General features: G+C 37.4%; 1 protein-coding gene across 1 annotated transcript; it reads right to left on the reverse strand.

The window, feature by feature from the left end:
* Positions 1-272: 272 nt before the first annotated feature.
* LOC104520264 (neurofibromin) lies at positions 273-23,069 on the reverse strand (the record flags this gene model as incomplete). Its single annotated transcript, XM_029086415.1, has 24 exons — positions 273-356; positions 763-885; positions 1,166-1,305; positions 1,713-2,153; positions 2,764-2,847; positions 2,956-3,029; positions 3,355-3,601; positions 4,263-4,403; positions 5,436-5,559; positions 6,922-7,001; positions 7,684-7,797; positions 8,341-8,475; positions 10,518-10,562; positions 11,476-11,607; positions 12,171-12,245; positions 13,031-13,153; positions 13,334-13,507; positions 14,166-14,323; positions 14,848-14,923; positions 15,169-15,236; positions 15,498-15,604; positions 17,885-18,075; positions 20,322-20,405; positions 22,926-23,069. Coding segments are annotated over 24 exons (3,164 nt in total), but the record flags the coding sequence as incomplete, so codon positions are not given.
* Between the last annotated feature and the right edge of the window lie 610 nt (positions 23,070-23,679).

Raw genomic sequence — 23,679 nt, forward strand, 5'->3', positions numbered from 1 at the left:
ATATATTTATATATAAAAATTATTTATATATTTGATTATTTTATTCTTCAGAATGCATCATATGAAGATACAGTTCTAGCAAATAAAATGTTCAATCTTAATGCTAAATCAGAAAAGGGATTAAAAGGAATTAAATAAACTCAGCAGATTTTTAAAAAGCCCAAAACAACACTAAAGGAAGTGCATATGAGCCAGCTCATCTGTGGATAGCAAATGCCACCTGGAACACTGACAGCAACTTTCAAAACAGTTTAGGAGTATTTTTTTCTTACCTTGTCAAGCATTTCACATCCTCATCTGTTGCTTGATTAGATGTTCCCATAACCCAGTCTGTCAAATATTCCACCATTTTGTTCCTGTTACATATAGATAAACTGCTTTAGCTTTGGGTTTATTTTGGTTTGGTTTTAAATAGCCTCAAACACACATCATTCTTAATTATTACAAATTCAGTGTAAGAACTATTTGAACCACCACACACTGAAGATGAACTGAATTAATTTTATTATACCAAGCAATACCCCAGGCTGTATCACACAGAATTTTTACATGTGTTTAGTATCCCCACAATCAAAATAAAATTTTAATGCAGTATCAGGCTCTGAATTATTCTAAAGACAGACAGGGGTACTATCCCTATACCAGGAATAATGGTGTGAGACTATTCTGGGGGGTTTTAAAAATTTTTTTATATGTATAATAAAAAAAAATTACACTTGTCCTCATTATACTATCCTAGAATTGATATAATGCAATACTTACCTAAATTTCATTTCTTGGCAAAATGAAAGGTCATCTCTCCTTTCCATCATTACTTCTACTAACTGACAGAGTTTAGTTTTTATTTGAATTGCATGTACCAAATTTCCAAGCACACGCACATACCTGAAGAAAGAAGTGGAGAGATCAATTAAACACTTCATGCCACTTCACACTACAAAGCCCACACATCTGACAAGTCTTTTCAGCTCCACGCTGGAACCTGCACACTGGCTGACCCAGCAGACCTGCACAATGGGGTAGCAAATGTTTGGATTGCAAGGAGGAGGATCAGAGAATCAGCTGCTGCTTCTCCATGGATGCAAGCAGAAAAGATATAAACTAGAAGGGTCACCTCACTTCTTAACATGTGACTTAGTACAGGAAGGTCAAGAGCATGTCTTACCTAACCAGGTTTAGCATCATTGTCTCAATACTAGCTTGTCCAAGATGTTCTGAGCTCCCTTCTGTATGATTGTCAAGCAAATTCTTCATTATCGCAATGGTTTGCTCTACAAATTGTGTGTTGGTCTCGGTTAACAAAACCTACAGGAAGAAAACTGCCAGTCTTAATTCTTTACACACAAAAACAAAAAAGAGCATTTATCAAATATACTTCAGCATTTCAAAAATCTACTAGTATCACCTAGCCAAAACAATTCCAATATATGTTAGTATTAAATATGTCAGTACTGCCAGCCATAACAATTCTGAAAACATTCTCACAGATTCTGTACTAAGAATTCAAGAATGTTTTCAATTACTTGATGTTAAATATAGCCTGGAATCACAAATACTATAATTATTAATGTATGCTGTCAAATACAATCACACTGCTTGCAGGTTTTTTTGTACAAAACACAAACAGGTTACAATTTCAATTACCTATGTGAAAGACAAGATTGACACTTTTCATTAAGACATAAATGTGAGGGACTATATTGACACTTTACCTGCCCTTGAGAATCAAAAAACTTGCTGATGGTATTCTTCAGTTTGTTAAACAGCATTGGATAAAGTGCTGGACTCAACTCCAAACCCACCAGATCTTTAATATTAGTCCGTATCTGAAGTCCCACTTTCTCATGGTTACAGACCATCAGAGTCAATAATCGATCGATGAATTTGCTAACGGGACTCTCTGCATTTCCCTCAGTGGACACCATGGAGATCATGGAGCCCTTGCGCTCGTTGACAGGGCCCATAGGTGGACTGTAGGTTGCCAATCCTGCATTGCTGCGATGCTGCAGGCACACTCCTCCAAGGGCACACAAGAACCCTGTCATGTTGATCCACTCCTGAAGAGAATCTGTGTCAGACAAGTCTATGGAGCCTCCCCCACTCACATGCGACATTCGTCTCTTAACAATTGTCTTGTGAAGACTTTCAGTAACCTGAAAAAGAACGGCTGAAGGTGAAATATCTTCAACTGAACATAACTCATGGAGAGAGATCAGGATTTTAAAGTATTCCCTAACACATTCTGCCATTTACAACTCCAGACTCACAATGTTTCTAAGATTCACCTTTTACAGTTTATTGTGATAAATCATAAAGTCCATATGGAGGCACTGTTTTTAGAGAGGTTGAAAATGCAAGGCTAGAAAGGACTGAAGGGGGTTGCCCAGTCAATTCCCTGTTCTGCACCAGATAAAGCATGTTTAAATCATAACCAGCAGCTTGTTTAAAAACTTCCAGTGAAAGGGATTTCATAATTTCTCTAGTAGTATTCCAGAGTTTTCACTATTGTTTTTTCAATTTCTTTTTAATATTTAAGCTCAAGCTTCACCTCCCTTACAGCAATTTAAGTCTAATTACTTCTTGGCTTTTTAGTAAGCACAGCAAACAACTGATTACTGTTATTTTTCTGGAATACTTTCATGGAGCTTAAGTCTGCCTAAAAAACTCACTTTCTGGATTAAAAATCATTTCCTTAAAATAAATAACCTTAAATAGTTATTTTTAATTTCTAACGATTGAACCTATGAAAAAATTCTTAGTCACCTGCCCATCTTCCATTTTGGTCTTTGGATAGTTAAGGATTAGTTTTGTAGCTTGTTCCCATTTTGCATGTGTATCCTCCCAGGCCTAAAATAAGATAGAAAGATTTAACTCCAAAACTACTTAGAGCAACAGTATTTTCTGTTTCCAAAAAATACGCATGCAAAGAGTATATGAATTCAGAAGGAAGTTTACCTCTGTGTTGCCTGCAGTTGGATGTTCAATGCGTCTTAATAATGCCATCACTCGTTTCTGAAGAGCTGCTCTCCCTACAAAGGGGCACAGAACACAACCAAGTCTTTTGAAAACTCATCTGCATCAAATATGAGATCTTTGAAAGTAATTATTAAATTAACAGTGGAACATATCCCCTTAAAGTGCTTAGGAAAGGATTCTTCTTGCTACACTTTAAATTCTCATTAACTCAGTCACCCAAATTCTCTACTCTTTCTAACAATTCCAACAATTAAGATATTCCAGTGAAAGCAGAAGAAAGCAGCCACCAAATAATCTCAACCTGTGTAAAGCACTCAAACACAACTCATCATCTCATTACACAGTTAGAAAGGTATTTTACAGATGCAGGATTCTTACCTGTCGACATCATATTGCTAACAGACGCAAACTCCATGAAAGTATTATAGTTTGGCAAAAAATTATGCACTGAGACTTCATCTACTCCACATCTGATATCTGCTTCCTCACAGAGGTGACGGAAACAGGACATTGCAACAAGGACTGCCTCGATATCCGGGCTCCACAAAAACATGTATAAGGCAACTTCCAATTTTGTTTGGGCTTGGCGACAAATTGGTGTTCCACTGCATCCAGCTGTACTTTCCTTGGGAAACAGAGAATTCCAAATTTGGTAATATTGCTTATGAATATGGCAATTTTATTAAAATTCAGCCTTAGCAAAATTGTTCTTTAAAGCTGCTTTTATTCCAGCAAAAACACAATCCTAAACAAGATCAGAGCTCTCATATGCTGCTTCATGAACGCAGTGGCTTAGAACCTGCTCCTTTCATAAGGGTAACTATGTACTTAGGAAAATCTTACTGATACTGAAAAAGTGCACACCAAACACAAAATTAAAGTTTTGGCTCATAAAAGGTGTTCTAAATATCCTCTTCATCTAGTAGTAAAACTAGGCTTGAGAAACTTGTCTGTCAAAGGTATACCTTCCTAAAATGCTTGATTTTATGATCTTTCATGGTACATTCAAACTGCATGTGATACTTCAAAAAGTGAGAGTTCAGATTTATTAACAACAGACTAATGTGTAGGGATGTTATGTGCAATCCTAAGAAAAAAATATTCACCATTTTAACTGGACAAAGGTGTGACAAACTTCATTATTAACCAGCATATTAGATACATACATTATGTAGGATACTGATGTCTCTTCCTCCATAGAAATAATTAATTTTATTTTTAAAATTTACTTGCAAACTAATTCAACTTCTACTTGCACACAGGTGTTTAAAAAGCATATTACTTACCATGGAAGAATTCCCTTTGCCTTTCCTGAGGGTAGCTCCTGGACACCGAATCATCTCTTCATGGTCAAGAGAAATTTGACTAGTTCCACCTCCAGAGACATCATAAACAAAGAGGAAGTGGCAGGAACTCCTATCTGATTGCTATCAAGAGAGGAAAGGAAAATAATAAATCAACTTACTTTTTAACAAGGGTAAAAAGGATAGATTTCAGGAAGGTAAAAAGCTCTTCAACATTTACACAGTACTTTTCACACTGGTGCTCTCAGGGCTTTATAAAGCCACCCATATTAATGGTAACTTGGAATGATATTTCCCCTTAAGAAATTACCTGGAGAGTCATCTTCAAAAAACATCACCTTGAGGTAAGTACAAAATGATGCCTTTTCCTCCCTTCCTTTGAGCCTCCTGAAAGCCCTATAGGCTTCTTGGTTTTACTCCATGGAATACATACTAATGTAAATATAATTATAATTTAGATGTAATTAAGTCTAAAGCTCAGAAGTACTGTACATTTCATTCTATACATTTTATACTAGATGAGAAAAGCAGGAACTGGGATTGTGAAGCAGAGCTCTAATAACAACTATTATCTTTTTCTGATCCTGCTATTAGTGAACATCCTCCAAGCACTACAAGGAAAGTAATTCAAAAAGTAATATAGTGAGTCTGGTTTTAATTCTAGCAAGTTTAGTATTACACTGTGTGTTTGGCTTGGAAAAAGTCTCCTGAGATTATCGGAAAGAAGCAAGTGAGAATCCCAGGACTCACATGAACATGAGATCCAAAAATAAATTTTTATTTCATTGGTGAAGAGCTATATTTTATCATAACTAACTTTCCCTATTCCTCACCTTGTGGACTATTTCCCTTTGCATTAGGCAAACAGGTATCAGGCACCAGGTTTCTGCGAAACATACATTTTCCAGGCAAGTAAAACAACCTGTGTAGCTAAAGTTAAAAATAGAAAAATTAAAAAAATCCTAAACCTAACTTTGGTTAACAATTCTAATCAAGAGTGCCTCACAGCAGAGAGGAAATCAGAAAACTGAAAGTGTAGGTGTAGCTATTAAATCTCTTCCCATCATAAAAATAACCTGGTAAATAAAGGGAGTGACAAAACAGAGAGCAATTCATTTTAATGATCCTAACAGACAGATGTTAACATTTACTTACTTTGTTTTTTAGAAGAAATTTATTCCTACAGATGAGAATCTCTCGCAGCCACTTGAGGATTTCTGTACTGCTGAGCATCTGATGACTAGTTAGTTTCTTGCAGATATAAAAAAGCATCTGCGAACTGCAGCAAAACGAGACTCAGCATTAGCTCTGTGATCTAGTCATAAAATCTGTGAAGATACTACTACATTTTACATGGAAATAGGCAATGAGCATGAATATCCTAGACATATGCTAGCATCATCTTTTAAAATGTGTAATAGATAGAACAGAGGTGTGTACTTTAAAGGAAAGCTCCCCTCTGACCCATCCCACCGCCCAGCTGGCCTCTGGAGTTCCCTAGAGGAAGTGAAGTGATTTTGGGTACTTGTTAGAAGTCCAGACTCCAGGCTGTCGATTCAGCAGTCCTCCATTTATCCACAGAACAGATACAGCACAGACAGTGGCAGTACAAGTTTACCTACACTGCTCTGATAACGTGTCTCAACTCTGTTCTGGAAGGAACACATCTAGGGATGTTCCTTCTTCATATCCATTCAGGCCTCACACTCTCTGTTAAAACTGCCAAAGGGTCCAAATTAGTGTCAGTTCTAATGGGTTTTTCCCCCAGCCCGAACAGACCACAAACTCATTTATACTACTAGAAATTACAGTAATGAGTTTCAGTTATCGCCCAGCTAGGCAGGGCTCAGCCCCACACCTATCCCATAATAAGCCCCTTGAGCCATCTGTAGCAGTCATGCAGGCCAATTTGTTGATGCTGGTAAGAGTGTTCCTCCTAGACTGTCATCCCTTTTCTTCTAAAGCAATCATCTACCAATTCAGATTAGATCACTACACATTTATTTTTAAAATTGTTTAGCTTATGCAGTTCTTAGAAATCTGAGTTTACAGATTCTTATTTTTTTGGTTTAGCATTTGGTGTAATTCTGACTTTTTTGGAACTTCATTTCTCCTAATATTCCCCAAGAAATCAACTGCAACGGCTGCTGTGAAGTTATAAAAAGCAAGATAACTTTAATGCATAAAAATTCTTGAAATACACAAGAAATACAAATGGAGATCACAGGTCAGGGCAAACCACTACCTTCTTTAGGCGAAGGCTTTAGAGTCAAGATTTGACAATCCACACTTCCAGAATTGCTCAGCATTGCCCTCCCTCAGCCCCAAAAAAAACAGAATTTAAACAAGCAGTAAACATTTGAATGAGGTGGAAAAGTCTCTAACTTTTCAAACCAATAATCATTCTGCACCTTAACATCAGGCTGAACACAGCCATTAAGAAAGCCAGCAAAATACTTCTTATATTTTGTTAAATTTGTGTAACATGAGGAAGATAAAATGTTTTCATGAACACATAATAATTTTGACTGCAGATTCATGCCGATGTTGCATAGATTTCCCAAAACATTCACAGCTATTTCAAAAGAGAAGACAAATCAAAACAGCTATTTCTCTAATTTACAAAAGTTAACTTACATACCTAATTTCCCAGAATGTTTCTATAGGTGCATCAGGATTCCACAAGTCAATGCTGTCTAACTGGTGAAGAACTAGCAAGGCCTGAATTCAAAACAAGGTGGTTTCAATTACAGGCAGAAATTTACAAAGTTCACCAGCACAGGCAGAGAAATCAGTGCAATCACATGGTAATTACTTTGTTTTAAAAACAGCACAAGACACAAATGAGGAAAGTCTAAGCTATTTTTTCTCACAAATTAAAAAAAGTTTGCTGAAAAAAGATTGCTATTAAAAATGGTATTTTAAAAAACAATCCATATTGTTCTCCAACAATATTTAAGTAGTTATTTCAAACTGCTTCTTGTTTGAAACAATATTCCAGAACTTATTTAGTAACTTACTAGTCTTCTTTTACAAGAGAGATTCTTGAATTCTACCATTAAACTATCAAGAAATATGTATTTTGTATATTGTTAGGGAGAAAACAGAAAAGAAATTCCAAGTTCTCTGCAAAGATGGAACAGAGGAACTGTTGAACTGGATTTGATCAACACCAGGGATGAACAAAGCATATTAAGAGGTGCAGGAAAGTCACAAGAAGCAATATTAATTGCTTTTTAAAATTTTCTTACAGGCTTCTCCTGCAAAACTTTCAGTGCAGGAGACATTTAGAAAAAACTCCAAGACACAGAACTTCAAAGCTAATCGACACTTCAGAGCTTCTACAACAGCCCCGATTTATCTGTGTACGAACCATGTGGCACAGAGAACATGTGCCCCTTACCTCCATGGCTTCTTGTGCTATATCTGGCATGTTGGACTGTGGAACAAGCTGCACGAGGCCTGTAATTAACTCAGCTGTGCTACCTTGTGTCTCAGGCCCTTGTTTCCTTGGATTCTAAACAGCAAAAAGGAAAGCAGGTTTAAATTCTAAAACTTCTTAATGACCAACCCCATTACTGACCCCTGAAGTGGCAAAACCCAGGGGGATATCTGGATCTTTAAGAGGGTGCCTCATTTCTTTTTAAGTTATGATACACCTTGCATATCATATCTTCGACAGAATTTAAATATTTTTAAATTAAACAATAAACAGATGTGAAAAAATGGAAGATTTAAGAGCGCATCTGTCTTTGTGCTCATTGAAACGATGACTCATTTCCCACTGCCTTATTTTAGTTTTCCTCTTGTTCTATTCCCCTCTCCTACTCCCCCCATCCCCACTTCAGAGTTACAGGGCTTTATGCTTCCTGTCACTGGTTCTGTAAAATTTCTTACAGTCTCTTTTTGTCCTTTTCCTTTGAAAGGGCAGAAGCATTATAACCAGAGGAAAGAACGAGTAGGGAAGTATCCTCCATTGCAGGTTTATGGTTTTATTTTTTATTCATTTAGTAGCATCCAAAGTAAATTTTACTGTGAATGAATAATATGATACACTTACACACAGCAAAAGCTTTGGATCAGCATGGATCAGTTTCACCAGGGATAACAGCAAAAACTTGTAGCTTCTGGTTTCCAAATCAGTAGGTTTTTCTTTAAATTTAAGGCTTGTCATTTTCTCCTTAAATGTGAGACTCTGATAGAAGGAAAAATCACAGTCATTGTCAGTAAGGTAGTCTGCATAGTAGTAATAATTAAACATCTTATGAAGTGTATTGCTTATAACCTAGAGCTCACAAAAAAGTTTAAAAGTATATTAAATGCAATCAAGTACAGTCACATAGCCTGCTTAAAAATCCCCTTTTACACATGCATATGCTCTCCCTTTATTAAATAATAAATCTTTAAAGTTTACTTCAGAATTGTCTCACTGAGCTGCATGTGGACATAGGAGTTTTTACATAAGACAAACTATGGCAAAAGAAAAACAGATAAAGACTAATAAGAACTGAGAGATTTTCTTTGGTCTGAGAAAGAAATAAAAATAAGTGTTTCCAAGTAAGTCTGAATACATGAGAGGGTAGGGAATTTTTTTTGCAAAGGCAAAGTATTCTCTTTATTTTCTGACATAACCACAGTCCAGATGATAGTGTACATCACTTAAATTAAAAATAAATTAAAAAAATTTAAAATCTAGCTCTATCTGAAAAAAATCAGTAAACTACTTCTGTACCAGTCAACTTCCTCATGTGAAATGAAGGACATTTTAAGATATGTATTCAGAGATCACATAAGGCATTCTGGTTTGACTCCAGTGTGAGCTGTATAATATGCTACCACTGCTGTTCAGAACAGATTCTGGGGAGCAATATGACCAATAAATTTAACAAACAGTCGTGCACAGTGTTGGCTGTGAAATAAGTGTATATGGATTGCACTGGTTGTAAGGATTTCAAAAATAGGAGTTTATCCTTCAACCTTACAGGGTGCACAACCCTCCACAGTGAACCACTCTGTTGTATGGCAATCAACTGCAGATTCTTCATTTCAACAAAAATAATTTGGATGCATACTAAAGTCTGAAAAATACCATATATATACATGTGTGTGTGTGTGTGTGTTTATATATACACACAAATAAATAAATACATAAAATGTGAACTTGCCTTCATTGGTCCCCAGTATGTTCAAAGACAAAAGATTTTCACCTCTCTCCAATAAGTTTACAGAGTTTATATTTTCATTAATTTTCATTTTATATCAGCATGGATTAAATTGGTATTTTTGCTTACAGCTACCAAAATAGTCATGAGATAGTAACTTGGACAAAAAACCTGCCATTGTAGATATTCAACACAAACAGAATACAACACTCTTCAGAAACTCAGCTTTTTAAACTGTCTAGTTTATTTTTTGTGAAGGTGTCAAACAATAACATGAACTTGTTTTTCATTTTCACTAGTTACAAGTTTTGAACAACAAGAAAAACTGTATCTTGAAATCACCCTCAAGGTAACTGAAGAAGAGTGATGATATTGTATAACTAAATTCTACAAGAAATTAGAATCTCATGCTATTTTGCCAAATAGTTTTTTATGTGGTAGATTTAATTCTTTAGATTTTTACACTATCTGATCAAGAAATCAATACCACACTGGCAGAGGTAACTAATTCTGTGCTAAAACTTAGTTTGCTACAGTTAAGGGAATTCTGAGAAGAGGCACGTGGCAAAAGAAGCTGATTTGTTTCTGTGAAGTGATCTATCTACTTCACACAATCAAAACTAAGGACCATCAATAAAGACAGACAGGGACTGACTGCTCTCAGCAAACACATCGAGGGGACAAACACCAGTTTGAAGCTAACAGACAACACTGGAACAAGAACAAATGGGGTAAGTTAGACATAAATAAGTTTAGGCTGGAAATTAGAGAACAGTTCTAACCAGCAGAGTGGGGCGATTCTGGAAGAGCATGGTGATGGAAAAGTAGGGGCAAAAAGAAAAGAACAGAACCAACAAAAAGCCTTTCCTTCTAGGAAGGAGCTCAACTGGTAGTGAAAGGGATGGCCTTGCAACTGTCCAGCAGAGTGCTGAAGAGGTCTCCTCCCATCCTACACTCTCATGTGAAACATGCTACCTCTTGTACCCCAGATGAAGTGACTGCAGTGGTAACTATGCACAGAAAAGTCTGAGTAAGGCAGGGCTTTTCTGCGGTAGTTACAATGGGTCATACTTACAGCAACAGAGGCCCACTGCCATGCAAAACAGTGACTGGTTGGCATCTGACCGTGTGAGCGACAGCAGCCAGTAAGAACGGAAAATAAGAAGCAGAAGACAAAGCACCACCAATCAATGTCAGAGTTGCCATTACAACACCCCTGCTATGTTCTCAACAGATGAATATAGACATGTAAAAAGCAAGTTAAACATGTTGCAGCTTTCAACTGAAGGTATTTTGATCATGGGCTTTCATTTGAGAAGCCCAATAGGAATATTTTCATGTATCATTTTAGGCCTTCTAAAACAACCAAGCAAGGTCACTTGACACATCAAAAGTCCTCAATGGAAAGTTCCGAAGAAAAGCAACACAGCTGCATGTGAACTTACTAAAAAAAATCTGGATGCACTACAAATTTGAATTTACTCAATATTTTTTCCATGACAATCAAGAATATTGACTTTATTTCATAATAGTTGAAAAATCTTTTACTTTGTTTCTGTCACCAAAACCAAACAGTCAACTTCCTCAACAGAAAGCAAGTAAGATAAATGAAGAGCTACTCATGCCAATCATGGTAAAAGCACTGCAGTTTTCAGAAATTATCTTCACATACAGAATGCTTTTGTTTTTCAGATGAAACAAGAATAGACATATTACCTAGCTGTTCACACAGCCAGAAACCTTAAAACGAGCAGAAGCCACAGAAGACAGTTTTACAGAAGAAATACGTCTATGTTGCCAGTTTAAGAGCAGCATGAAAACTGAGAAACATACATCACTGAGTAGAAACAGTCACTACACCAAAGCTGCAAGGTTTACAGAGCATGTATGGCTCTCTGTTGCTTTTTGGATTGCAATGTTCTTCCCCCCTCTAGTTTCCAGTCTAAAGTTAATGAATAAAAAAATCTGGAATGGAATGGAGACACAGGAAAAACAACAGGTTTGTGTTGTAACAGCCTCTTTAGAGGTCTTACCGGAGTCATGCGAATCGCTGGATGTGCCCCACAGCCCTGAATGGCTTTGTGAAGCGTCTCACTGAACATGCTGCGGAGCTCCATGGAATGGCAGTACACAGCATCGATCCGGGGCCACCAGTCCAGCGCAGACTGCAATGAAAACACAGAGATCATCAAACGCTAAACTCGTAATACATGGGTTCAATTATGATTTATTTTATACCTCTACAAGTTACAAAAGCTTTCAAAATATTTTTGGCATTCAGCATTTACTACAATTTTACAGTATTTCAATTCACACTTGAGCAAAGCCAGGAGGCCAGCGCTTCCCCTAAGTTCCCACGTCAATACACTAAAAGGAGCAGAAGGTGTTGTAACAATTAATGTCCTGAGAGTGTCTTTCGTGTACCAATAAAGCAGAATCTATTATAAAACCAAAGAGCACAAGATTCATTCGTCATCCTGCATTAGAGGGTATTAAAACATGTTTGTATGGACATTTTATACTAGAATACAAGCTCTCAAACTGGAAATGCAACTGCTGGAGAGCATGAATAAAGATTTTTATGTCCTTCCTTATTAGCAAGCAACTCTTGCTGCATGGATACAGGCAACAAGATCTGGTCTACTATTCAAGTTGTATTTCATAAGCAGATATTGATCTGAATAGAAGCCGCAGACTGCCGGGCTGATTAAATACTTTCAGAACTTACATTTGTGATTATTCGGTGGAGTGAATTTACCAGTACATAATGAAATGTTGATGGGGAATTCTGTGCCAAGCAGATCTACAATAAAAACACATAAAAGCCACTTAGGAACGTATTTTTCTTTGCCATCTTTCTTATCACACTGAATAACATACTGGAGCCTTTTTATTAAATTGACAAAGCTGTCAAATCCAAACATGAGAAAGTCTAATCAGCTAAGAAAAGATTCACAAAAACATGCTGAAAGAAAGACATGGACCAGTTAGAACAAGTCCAGAGAAGGGCCACCAGGATGATCTGAGGGCTGGAGCACCTCTCCTATGAAGACAGGCTGAAAGAGTTGGGGCTGTTCAGCCTGGAGAAGAGAAGGCTCCGGGGAGATCTTATAGCAGCCTTCCAATACCTGAAGGGGGCCTACAAGAAAGCTGGGGAGGGACTTTTCATAAGGGCAACTAATGACAAGACAAGGGGAAATGGGTTTAAGCTGAAAGAGGGGAGGTTTAGATTAGATATTAGGAAGAAGTTCTTCACTGTGAGGGTGGTCAGACACTGGAACAGGTTGCCCAAGGAAGCTGTGGATGCCCCCTCCCTGGAAGTGTTCAAGGCCGGGTTGGATGAGGCTTTGAGCAACCTGGTCTAGTGGAAGGTGTCCCTGCTGATGGCAGGGGGGTTGGAACTGGGTGAGCTTTAAGGTCCCTTCCAATCCAAACCATTTTATGATTCTATGCAGGGATTTATTACTAAGGGATATTTACACAGTTGAACTTATTTATGAGCTTCCAGTTGCTGTTAGCATGTCTTTTGTAATTGACAGGTCATCAATAGTATGTGGAGAATGACTTACCAGTAAGTAGTGTTCTCACCTTAAAGTGTTGGTTATTATGAGGGTTTATGCGGAAGCAGGAAACTAAGCAGTCAATCATAAGGTCTACATCTGCGTTCTGATTGCCTCTTGAAAAGGGTTTGCTTGGATTAAACAGCAAATTCTATGTATTTAAAAAAACACAAATATATAAATCAGATACCAAGATTATTCTTGTCTATTTTCAATACAAAACGTTCCACTGAAAACCACTATGGTATTCAATTAAGGAGAAATTCAAAGTTTATTTCAGTATTTAAAAATTCAAATTTCTTCATTGCAATTAGGAAATAGACATTTTTACCTTAAGATCTACTACCATGGACTGCACCAGTAGGAAAATGACAGAATTATCTTCCCAGTTGATGTAGGTAGATGCTTTGCAGAGTTTAACACAAGCAATAGCAGCACTTTCAGTCAGCTGTCTGCTCCCACTGTGGCCTGCAAGTGCTTTCCTGAGATTGTCCAGGAACAGTTTCTGCAGAATTCAAATCAGGAATAGTTATAACCAGAGTGTTGGTAATCTGTGGTCAGGGTTTTCAGATCCTTAAATACTGAAAACAAACAACACTGCATTTTCTGATCAGAAACCATGGATATTGAGATTGCAAAGAACAACTTGACGCAGCATTCTGAAGAAACGTTATGTTTATTAAAGACATTAATTTTGAACTATCTAAGGCAATCAGAATGGCTCAAAGATAGATGGTTGTTTACTCTTAATCATAATGTTTGCAGTCAAATTCAACATCTGCTATAGGTACTGCAGTTCTGGAACACACAGTACACACGCTGCAGAAACCTAGATCAGTACAATACAGGCCAGTTAGAAGCAGTGTGGAGTTGGCTGCTGGTGGGGACAGGGAAAATCAACACTACGATTCAAAACCCCAAGGAGATGTAAAAGTTCTGAAGTACCATTGTTTGGGACATACTATCTGTATGTGAAAACTACTGACTGTGAAAGAATATATGTTGGGTAAAAACTTTAAAAGGGTGAAAAAAATTATATATGGAATTGTGAAGTGCTTTCTAGGCAGGAAAGACAAAATAAAATATACCTGAAATACAGAATAAGCAAACACAAGTATCCTCTAGAAATCAGAACCAGAATTCAGATACTTTTCTTCTCTTACCTTGTTCATTTTAGTTTCTTCTACCACATCCTTCACTATATCTTGAATTATCTCTGGACACAGAACCAGGAGGATGATTTGCAGTGGCCACACTGCTGCTTTACGTTTTGTGCTTTCAGCAAAGCCATCTACCAAGTCAAACAACTTCTCTGCACAATCTGCATAAAATATAACACCAAGTTCAATACCATTTTTAATTATGGAAACATAAAGAACAGGTATAAAAGATCAGAGGGGCAGCTCTGTCTACACAGAAAAAAGTTCTGTTTTGCACATTATTGGGGATAAAACAGTCTCAACCCAGTTAAAGACATGGTTTACCTGAAAATAAAAATTCTCCTCTCTTTTTGACTAGAGACAAATACAAGTGATGTTCTCAAGTTTTTTGTTTTGTTGGTTTGTTTTTTTTCTCTGTATTGGGATGAAAAATACATATTTGAAGAGTTTCCATCTTTTGGGGTTTATTTCTTTGTGTGGTGAACCACAAAATGAATCTCTTTAAAAGGTGAGTCAGGAGAGAAAAGAGGTAGCAAGATACTCTTGCTTGCCCTGACAAAGGTTGACAGAAATTTGTTTCTTATTTGCAGGCTGCACGAGAAGCAAAGAGGCCACAAAACACGAGTGAATGTGGGGATGTCTGAGAAACCAACTTCTGAAGACACTGTCACTTGTTATGCCTTACCAGCCATGTCAGTCTGCGGCGTTTGGTACAGCTTTGTGAATTCATCAGGATAGTTCTCCACCCAGTTCCAAAATGCCTGCAGATAATGCAAAACATCTTTACACTCCAGAGCTTAAAAAGATTCTTTCTGAATTATGTATTTAAATGAAGAGAGATTTCACTCTTACTTCTAATCACTCAACATTTCTTGCAAAACATACATGCATTGAAGGGATGGGCCAACGTATATTTTATAGTGAATTACTGGATTGCAACTATTCCTCAATTAGATAAAGTCTGCAAATAAGCATTGAAACAGAAGATAAATATTAAAATACTTACCTTTTCAAGACTGTTGATAACAGCTAACTGAGCTACTTTCTTAAGGGCTTTAAACTTGAATACAGTCTCTGTAAAGGTAAAACATTTCTGCATTTAGAAAAGAAACTTGGTTCTAAAAAGTGACACAAATTATAAAAGACATTTGAAGTGCAAAGCCATTTTTAAACCAATGTATTTATGCTACTTAAGTATTTTTAAATATTTTGCTAAGCATATGAGTAATTGGAGTAAACATAGCAACAAAAAGATACCCATATCAATACCACTGTGTCGCCTCTAACTAGCCACATTCAGGTAAGAATATTTCCAAACACGGGCTCAAATCATACCTTGCAAGAGTCGTTTTAGTTTCGAACAATCCACACTGATGTACTGTAAAAGTTCAATATCATGAACATCAGCATTATCTTCTGAACAAACAGTCAGTTCCTGTAATCTAAAAACAGGCAAAGTAAACTAAATTCTCAGTCAGATTACGTCAGATAGGTCTGAACACGTACCTACGATTCTACACATCTGAATAGCAAGGGAACATTATATGATCTCATATAATACAACCTCCTCAGATAAACTTTTCCAGGTTTAAGGAATGAAAGACAGACCTTGCATGATTAAGAGTTAATATCATTGTCTTATTCCATACTCATACTGAAAATGGATCTAGAAATACCAGTGATGAGTCTTACAAGACACCAATACCACCTGCTGATAGTCTGCTTATGCCCAAGATTTGCCTAAACCCTTCCGTTATCTACCACACTGTAGCAGTAACTTGCCATCTTTTCATCTAAATATTAAATTGATGAAATCACGACACCTTTAGACTACTGCTCATTACCAGCAAGTCTTACCCCAGCTAATTTCTCAAGAGCAAAGCAGTGACTGACAGTACTTAATGTAGCTGAAGTGAGCTACAACCACTCCCTGTAAGCTAAAGCAGGTGCCTGTTTTTCTGGCCTAAGAAACAGGAGGAAGTTTAATCACACTGCTTTAAACACAAAGGCACCTTCTCACACTTCTGTATCAGATGATTTACTGAATATCTCATCAGATACTAAGATGCTAATAATTAAATCACATATTCTCACAAACTAAAGATTGCCATGTCTTGTTCCAAAGCTACAGATGTGTTTTAGACACGGAATGTGATTTCTAGTACTACACACAAAAGCAGTTCTTCATTTCTTCAACGCCAGGGAAACTTAACAGCCCTCGCTGGGAATGGGAAGGTCCCCACTGCTGTGCTTTCCGTGCCAAAAATCCCCCAGCTGCTGTACAAGGCCTAGAAATATGCCTAAACAGGAAGCACAGGTCAAAGGATCAGCAATGCTAACTGTCGGCAAGCTGACCCCTGTGGAGATCAGCAACAACTGGTCAAATGTTTAACTATTTACGTACAAGCCATCTTGAAATGAAAACCAGGTTAGGGGAAAAAACACTATGTTCCAGCTCCAATGGATGGTAAGAAGGACTTTGGAGCTTGAGAACTAAAACATGCTACAGACATATGAACAAACACAGATCCATGGACTAGATTCAAAGACTGTCTAAAAATTTCAACTGAAAAATACTTCCTGCAAAAGAAATTGTTTCCATTTCCATAAGCAACAAAACATAATCAACCTATTGAGTAAAACCACATCCTCCATGCTGGCTGCCAAGTCTATGTTCTTGAAACAGAAGTTATTAAAGGCTCTGTAAATGTTTTTGAAATACTTAAGATTTCAAATCATTCAATGATTTTAGACTGATTTCTAAAACGCAAATATTTTCCAAAATGTTGGAATAGAAGTGTTTTTACATTGTAAGATATATATAAATCTTTGTTTCAATTAAATTGGCACATTCATTGCTATGGGACCACATAAGGCTGCCCAAGCTCCACTTCTAATAAATCCAGGATGATGTTAGCTGTAACAATGTGTGGTAAGAGCTAAGCTACTTCAAGCAACTTTCAAAAAACATCAAAGAATTTCAGTAAGAAAAAGCTCAATACACAGCTCGAGTGGATTGGCAAATGCTGAAGCATCAGAAAGGCGTGAACGGGGCAGAGAGAGCAAAGAAGAGATGGAAACTTTGGGCCTCTCTTCTCACTTAGAACAGCAGAAGAGAGTTATTTTCACAGTAAATGTGCTGTAAAACTCGAGTCAGTTAGAAGACAAATGGGTCTTTTCCAACCACTAACATACAGTCCAGCTGTTTTGTCCCCTTCAAGCATGAGGCAGATTTAACATAAAAGCTTTGAAGCAGGAAAAATTAGGAAGGAAAACAGCCTTGGGGCTCCAGCAGAGCTGTAGACAATAGGAAATTTTGCATTCTGAATTCCTAAGTGAAGGGATACAACCCATTACCTTCAGCATTCTTTTTTCCCAAAACACCTTGCACCCACAAGAATATTCAACTTCAGCTGAGTTATCGTTATTTTCACTCTACAACAGCACTTGACTTGCACTTATGAAAGCAGATTTAAAAAGCAATAAACACAGCTCACAGAAAATACACTGGCAGTAACCCAGGATGGGTATGAAACAGGTTCACTGTGTGACCTGAAACTCAGGTAAAATTCTGAAACATACAGGGAGTTTCACTTAAGAACTATCTTGTTAAACATCATTTAAAGAGTTAACTCCTCTGAAATTAGAAAGACTACAATTCATGACACCAGCATTTAGTAGATCTTCTAATACACTAAGTCAGGCTCCTGAAAAACACCTACCTGGTGGAAATGCGGCTGAACACAGCATTAAAGTTATTGCAGCTAAGAGAAAAAAGAACCCCAGAGGCAGAATTTCGTAGCTCGGCTGCATGCTGGTTCCCTTCGCGGTAAGTGTGGATGAAGTGGCAGATTTCTGGCAGCAACTGTTTGACCAGCATAGTCTCGTCTAGTCGCATGGTATCCTTTGGTTGCTAAAAAGAAACATTCAGTATTTCATTAAATTCCGTTTTGTGGGTTTGGAGACAAAAAAATGGAGCATCTGCCACTAGAAGGAACCTGAATGTGAACTTCTAATTCTGCCTGCAGGCTACCACTGAGCGTAGCGTGAGTAGTCTGCACAGAGAAGGCTTCTTTCCATCTCAGCAATCACCTGTATCATTCAAGCCATCTTACAGTTTGTTAAGTCTCCAAAATACACAGGACATCAAGTTGATCAATGTCATCAAGTATCAAACAAAGTATCAAGCTACTTTTTCAAGTGAAACACATTTCTGTTGATCTGTGTAAAGTATTAGCAGTACAGCACTAACTATCTCTGCTCTGAATGGGACCCACTCTCACTTCTCTTTTGGGTAGTGTTCTAACCACTGTATTTTGACAGTAAATATTTTATATTCAAAAAATGAAAAAAAAAAAAAAGGTGCTTCTCCCTTGCTCTTGCCTGGGATTGCTCTATACAAGTCAAAAATGGCTTAACTTTCCTGCAAAAGAAAAACCTAATTTTTGCCAGTTTGCACAGTGTGAGACATAAGGAAACTATTTATAAAAGAATTCAAAGTGAAACTTTGCTCTACTAAGAGCAAGTCTTAACAGAAGGGTCAGCATTAAAGCTTTCTAAAATTCTACCAATGAATTTACCATAGGGAATTGGGAAGTTTCAGAGACTCCCACTTAGTTGACCTGAGTCCTGTTGCCATGAGAACTTGATGAAACATTGAGCAAGAACAGCGAGCAAGAAATGTCTGAAGATATCACAGAACACAACGCTCTTTGTATAGAACTTTGGCTCCGTCTTATTAAACATATAGTGGCTCAACTTGCTCTCATTTGAACTGACAAAGCAAGAAGTATTCAGCACAATTTAAGGCTGTTCAAATATCACCATCTATCAGGAAAAAACAACTAACATTTCAAATAATACGCATATAAGAAATATTTAAAAATAATTAATTTCTGAAGTTAAAACAGTTTGACTCACTGCATCAAAGACACAAAAAATGACAAAAAGAGGTACTTACCTCAGCTATAAAAGCTGAAAATTATTCCAGAAAATGTATTTACCTGGATCTTTTGTGGATTTAGAAGAATCCACAATTATTCAGACTGTTTGAGTACTGTAATATTAAGATATGCTGCTTGACAAATCTAACCATTATAGGGTCATTACCTTAGAAAGATAGTAACTTCAAAAACTGTTGCAGGCAAACAGCAAAGAGCTTAGATGATTTCATGACATTCATCCAGGAATACAGCTTTAAAAAAAAAATTCCTTTCTTGTTAAAGGAATAAACCATTGCAAGTTCTGCTCACAGTGAAGCTTGGCTTTGCAATTACACAGTTCAGTACAGTAAGTGGTACAACCGTTCCCATCCCAGAGGTAACAGCAAACTGCCTCGCGGCTCAGCTCTGACTGGAAGGCTCAGGACTGGACTCCCAGTGGAAGTTTGGACATGGTTAACTAATGTAATTGAGGAAACACCTGCCAAAGTAATCTCTAGAATAGTGACAGCAAAGTTTCTGCTGTATGTACAAGTACATGAAAAAACTACTTCACCAAATGGAAGTTTTAAGAAATTTAAGGAAAAATCAACACTGTAGTAGCAAACTTAATAGCATAAAACTTAAAATATCTGTACTGAATTATCTGCTACTTTTAACATGATTTACTATCCCATTACTTTTTTTTTTTGGTTTAAATTGTGGGATGAAAATGTTTGATGCATCTATTCAAAAACTACTGAGCAGAATATGCCACAAGCATCTAAAGCTTATCAAAATCTAGCGACGCTTCATAACCACATCTAATTCTTCCTCTGGGTTTGTGTCTTCCCTGACTCCATTTAACAAATGTCTGAGTACAGATGTCTGCAATTCTTTAAGAAATCTTTAGAAGAAAACAATTCTTTATAACTCCACAAATCAGTTGAGTAGCAGGAAGGGCAAATTCAAAAGTTTACTTGAATCTCTTTAGCTGAAAAAAGATCACTAATTTTAGGCAAGCAAAAAAGCACCCCACAAACCCTTAATTTATCAATTATATCAACTACTTGCATTGATAGGAAGTTTTAGTATTTTTTAAATAGCATTAATCCTACTTTGCTCTAAATCAGATGAGTTTTAACTTTAGTATCAGTCATAATAGATACACAAGCATTTGACTTGTACTCTCTAACTCATTTGATTCCAACTTAGCAATTGCTTATGCAAGCCTACTCACCCCTGCCAGGCATTTTTCCAGTGTATCCAAGATAATCAACTGAGATAGATATAAATTCTTTTCAGCGGTTTCTCCAAATATTCTCTAGAAGTAGAAAGGATATGGATTCATCTGAGACACAGACACTTGACTTGTAACACATTAATGTTGCAGAGTGGCACAATAAGTTAAGGATCCTTTACTGCTCTGGTTTTGAGTTTAGAAATAAAATCAGCAAAAATTAGATTAAAATAGGAATTAAAACCTTATCACTGAAGAAATACCTTTGTTCAGTCTGCGATGCCAAATCTAACAAGGAACAAACAGTTACTGCAAAATAGGACTGGAGGTACACTGCAGCCCCTTACCTTCACCAGGCCTATAATTTATTCAGAAATGAAGGTGACACCTTTTCAGAAACTGTTTTGGTATCAGTTACCGACAGCTCTTCTCCAATTAAGTATTTCATTGCCAGCATCTTAATAGAACTGATGTTACAACAAATCCATATGGACAAGCTCATTAGAGTGTTACAAAATTTAGCACACACCACAGGAAGAAACACACAAGACCCTCCAAAAAGATGCCACACTTCAGATACAGGACGAGGCAGAACTCCATCGGGTGTTTAAGCTAGCACTCAGATTTACTGCCAACAATAGTGACTGGTTCCAGCAACACTAGCACAGCAAAATGAAGCAGAAAAAGATTTAGCCAAAAATATTATTGGTACTACTGCCTACACATGGAACACATGTAGAAGCCACCCAAAGGAAGTTATATCTTAAACTACATCTAAGCTTCAACCAAGGGCAAACCCTCAAGACATTTCTGTGAACTAAGACCACTATGACAGTCTATTGGGCTGGTTTGTTTCAGCTACAGAAATCCTTAAAAATATTGCTGACTCATAGGGTAGCTCAGTCCATCAAACCAAAAAATGTTAAGTCTTGCTCCTCAATGTAAAGCACATGACTTTTTAAATTGACATTTTTAGCTAGGTTTATTCTCTCAAAATCTATATATCATATACAGGAACTTGTTTAGCTGTATAGTTTTCTCATTGATCAGAATCATCTTACACATCAACATTCTTTCATGCCTACGGAGTTTAATTAATTCTCTCTCAAAAGGGATTACAGGTAGCTCTAAGCACCTAAAACCCCTGCCAGTGGGGCAATCTATTTTCTGATTTTATCAATCACTGGTAGTGTTTCAGCAGATGCACATCTCTGAACATCTGACATCCAAAAAAGCTCACTGCAAACTACCTTCCTCAAACCACAACAAAAAAGTACTGCTAGAGTCTGGCCAGTTCTGTTACCAGTTTGTGGAGATTCCACATGATCACAAATCACACCCCTTCAAAATTCAAAGAACTAAACTTTTCTTACGACAAATCCAAACCCAGACCTTCCATGGCAGGGGAGAAAAAAATATATTGAACTGTATCTTTCTCCTCATAAAGGATTCTTAAACTTTCCATTTATTCAGCTTGATGGTAATAGTTATTTTTGTAGAGTTGACACTAAGGACATCCACATTCATTTTTTTTCTTTCTAGTTTTTGCTCCTCTTTGGTTCCAGTGAGATCTATTTTAAACGACAGTTTTAGTGATGCTGATGAGTCAAATATTTTGATAGATTTCAGGAATCATTTTATGGTTCCATTGGAGAACAAAAAAACAGTATGTAGAAGGAAATCATCTACTAAGACACTTGTCTCTAAAGATTTCTCTTTGGGAACTCGTGGGAAAATCATCTTGAATCTCACCCCTCCACATCAGCCCATGGCCCACAAGTATCAACATCAAGTGGTTTAACAAGAGGCTGCGATCCCCAGCAAACAGTAAATGGAAGAGATGTGCATCACCCACACACTGCTCCTTCACTGTCCTCACTGCCCAGCCAGGGGTCCCTTTGGAGGCATGAGTCCTTAGTGGCAGGACGACACAAGAAATTGATTTCAAACATTTTTCTTACAGGGTTCTGATAGAAATTCACCTGGTTGTTAAAATACATCTATTTTATATATGCACACACACTAATGCTAAAACATCCAAACAGCCTGGAAAATTCAGACAGTCCAAGTTTTAAATCCCTTTCCCTTGTTTTTCCCTTCATTCTTTCCCAAAATTATTCCTGGCAGGTCACATCAGGGGGAAAAAAGCCCTCACTGCCCTGCTCTCCAGGCTTTGCCAGCACCACTTCCCCAGCTAACTGAGCACCTTTCCCTGCGATGGCAAACGTCCTCCCTCACCTCGCGACGAGAGCACCTTCTCCTGGTACCTAACGACAGCTCAGAGACCCAGTGTGGTACCAGGTACCTTGATGCAGCCACTCCTTCACTAGCCACTTACCTTCCCAGCTACAAACCCTTCCCTTGACTAACAATCCCTCCCTTCCTTTACATTTCTCTGCCACAACTCTCTCATCGCCTTTGTATGTAACACAGCTCAGTGCTGTCGGTGAACTTCAGCACAGGAGGATGAGAAGAAAAAAGATAAGTGTAAAAGTCAAGCAACTATCTGACCAAATTTCAAGTGACTCTCTGAAGACTGTATAATATAAATAAATAGCAACCATTTTGAAATATCACCCAGCAATCCAAAATTAGAAAACTTACCATGTTATTAACATTTTTTAAGATATTAGTGAGACCACTGATGACCAGGGAAAACTTGTACTTGGAAATGTTTATGAGACATTCTTTGTTGTGCTCCGTGCTGACTTTGGTGTGGGTATTCTGCTGGCTAGCCTTTATTGGAAGCTACAAAGAGAAATAAGCATTATAAGTTTTTTTACATTGAAATTTACATCTCTAAAGATGGGTTAAAGTTTTTTGAGACACTAGAAACAACCTTGGAAAACATTCTACAAAAGACAACAACAAAAATGTTATTTAATTTTCTCTACATTCATCTTTCTATTTGTTATCTATAAAACAAAATACCAAAGTTCACCTGTTCCTTTGTCTGGACTGAAACTAAACCTCTATTTTGTGATAAATTTTCTACAAACCAAATGTCAAAGCCATCAAAAGGAGCAGAAAAATGTAAAACAGAATTTTGAGAAGAAAAGTTTCTGTATTTCAAAAATTGGGTCATTAAACACCAAAAACCTGAGAGGAGGTAAAACCACAGTAGCTCACAAAGTAGGTGGGCTGGAAGGTGGTGGCAGAGGTTCCACACGTGTCCTCTACTCCTCCACAGGACAGAACAGAACTGGCCAAGAGGCACAAGCGAGTCCCAGGAGGAACCACCACCGACAGCCTCCGCAGGCCCCCAGGACTCGGTCCCTTGGGGTCCCAGCACAAACACACCCACCACCAGCCAGGTGACAAAGTCCCTCTCCCTCAGCCTCCAACATGCTTCACGCAC

This window comes from Antrostomus carolinensis, unplaced genomic scaffold (genome assembly GCF_000700745.2).
Source record: "Antrostomus carolinensis isolate BGI_N321 unplaced genomic scaffold, ASM70074v2 scaffold11820, whole genome shotgun sequence".
NCBI classification, from domain to species: domain Eukaryota; kingdom Metazoa; phylum Chordata; class Aves; order Caprimulgiformes; family Caprimulgidae; genus Antrostomus; species Antrostomus carolinensis.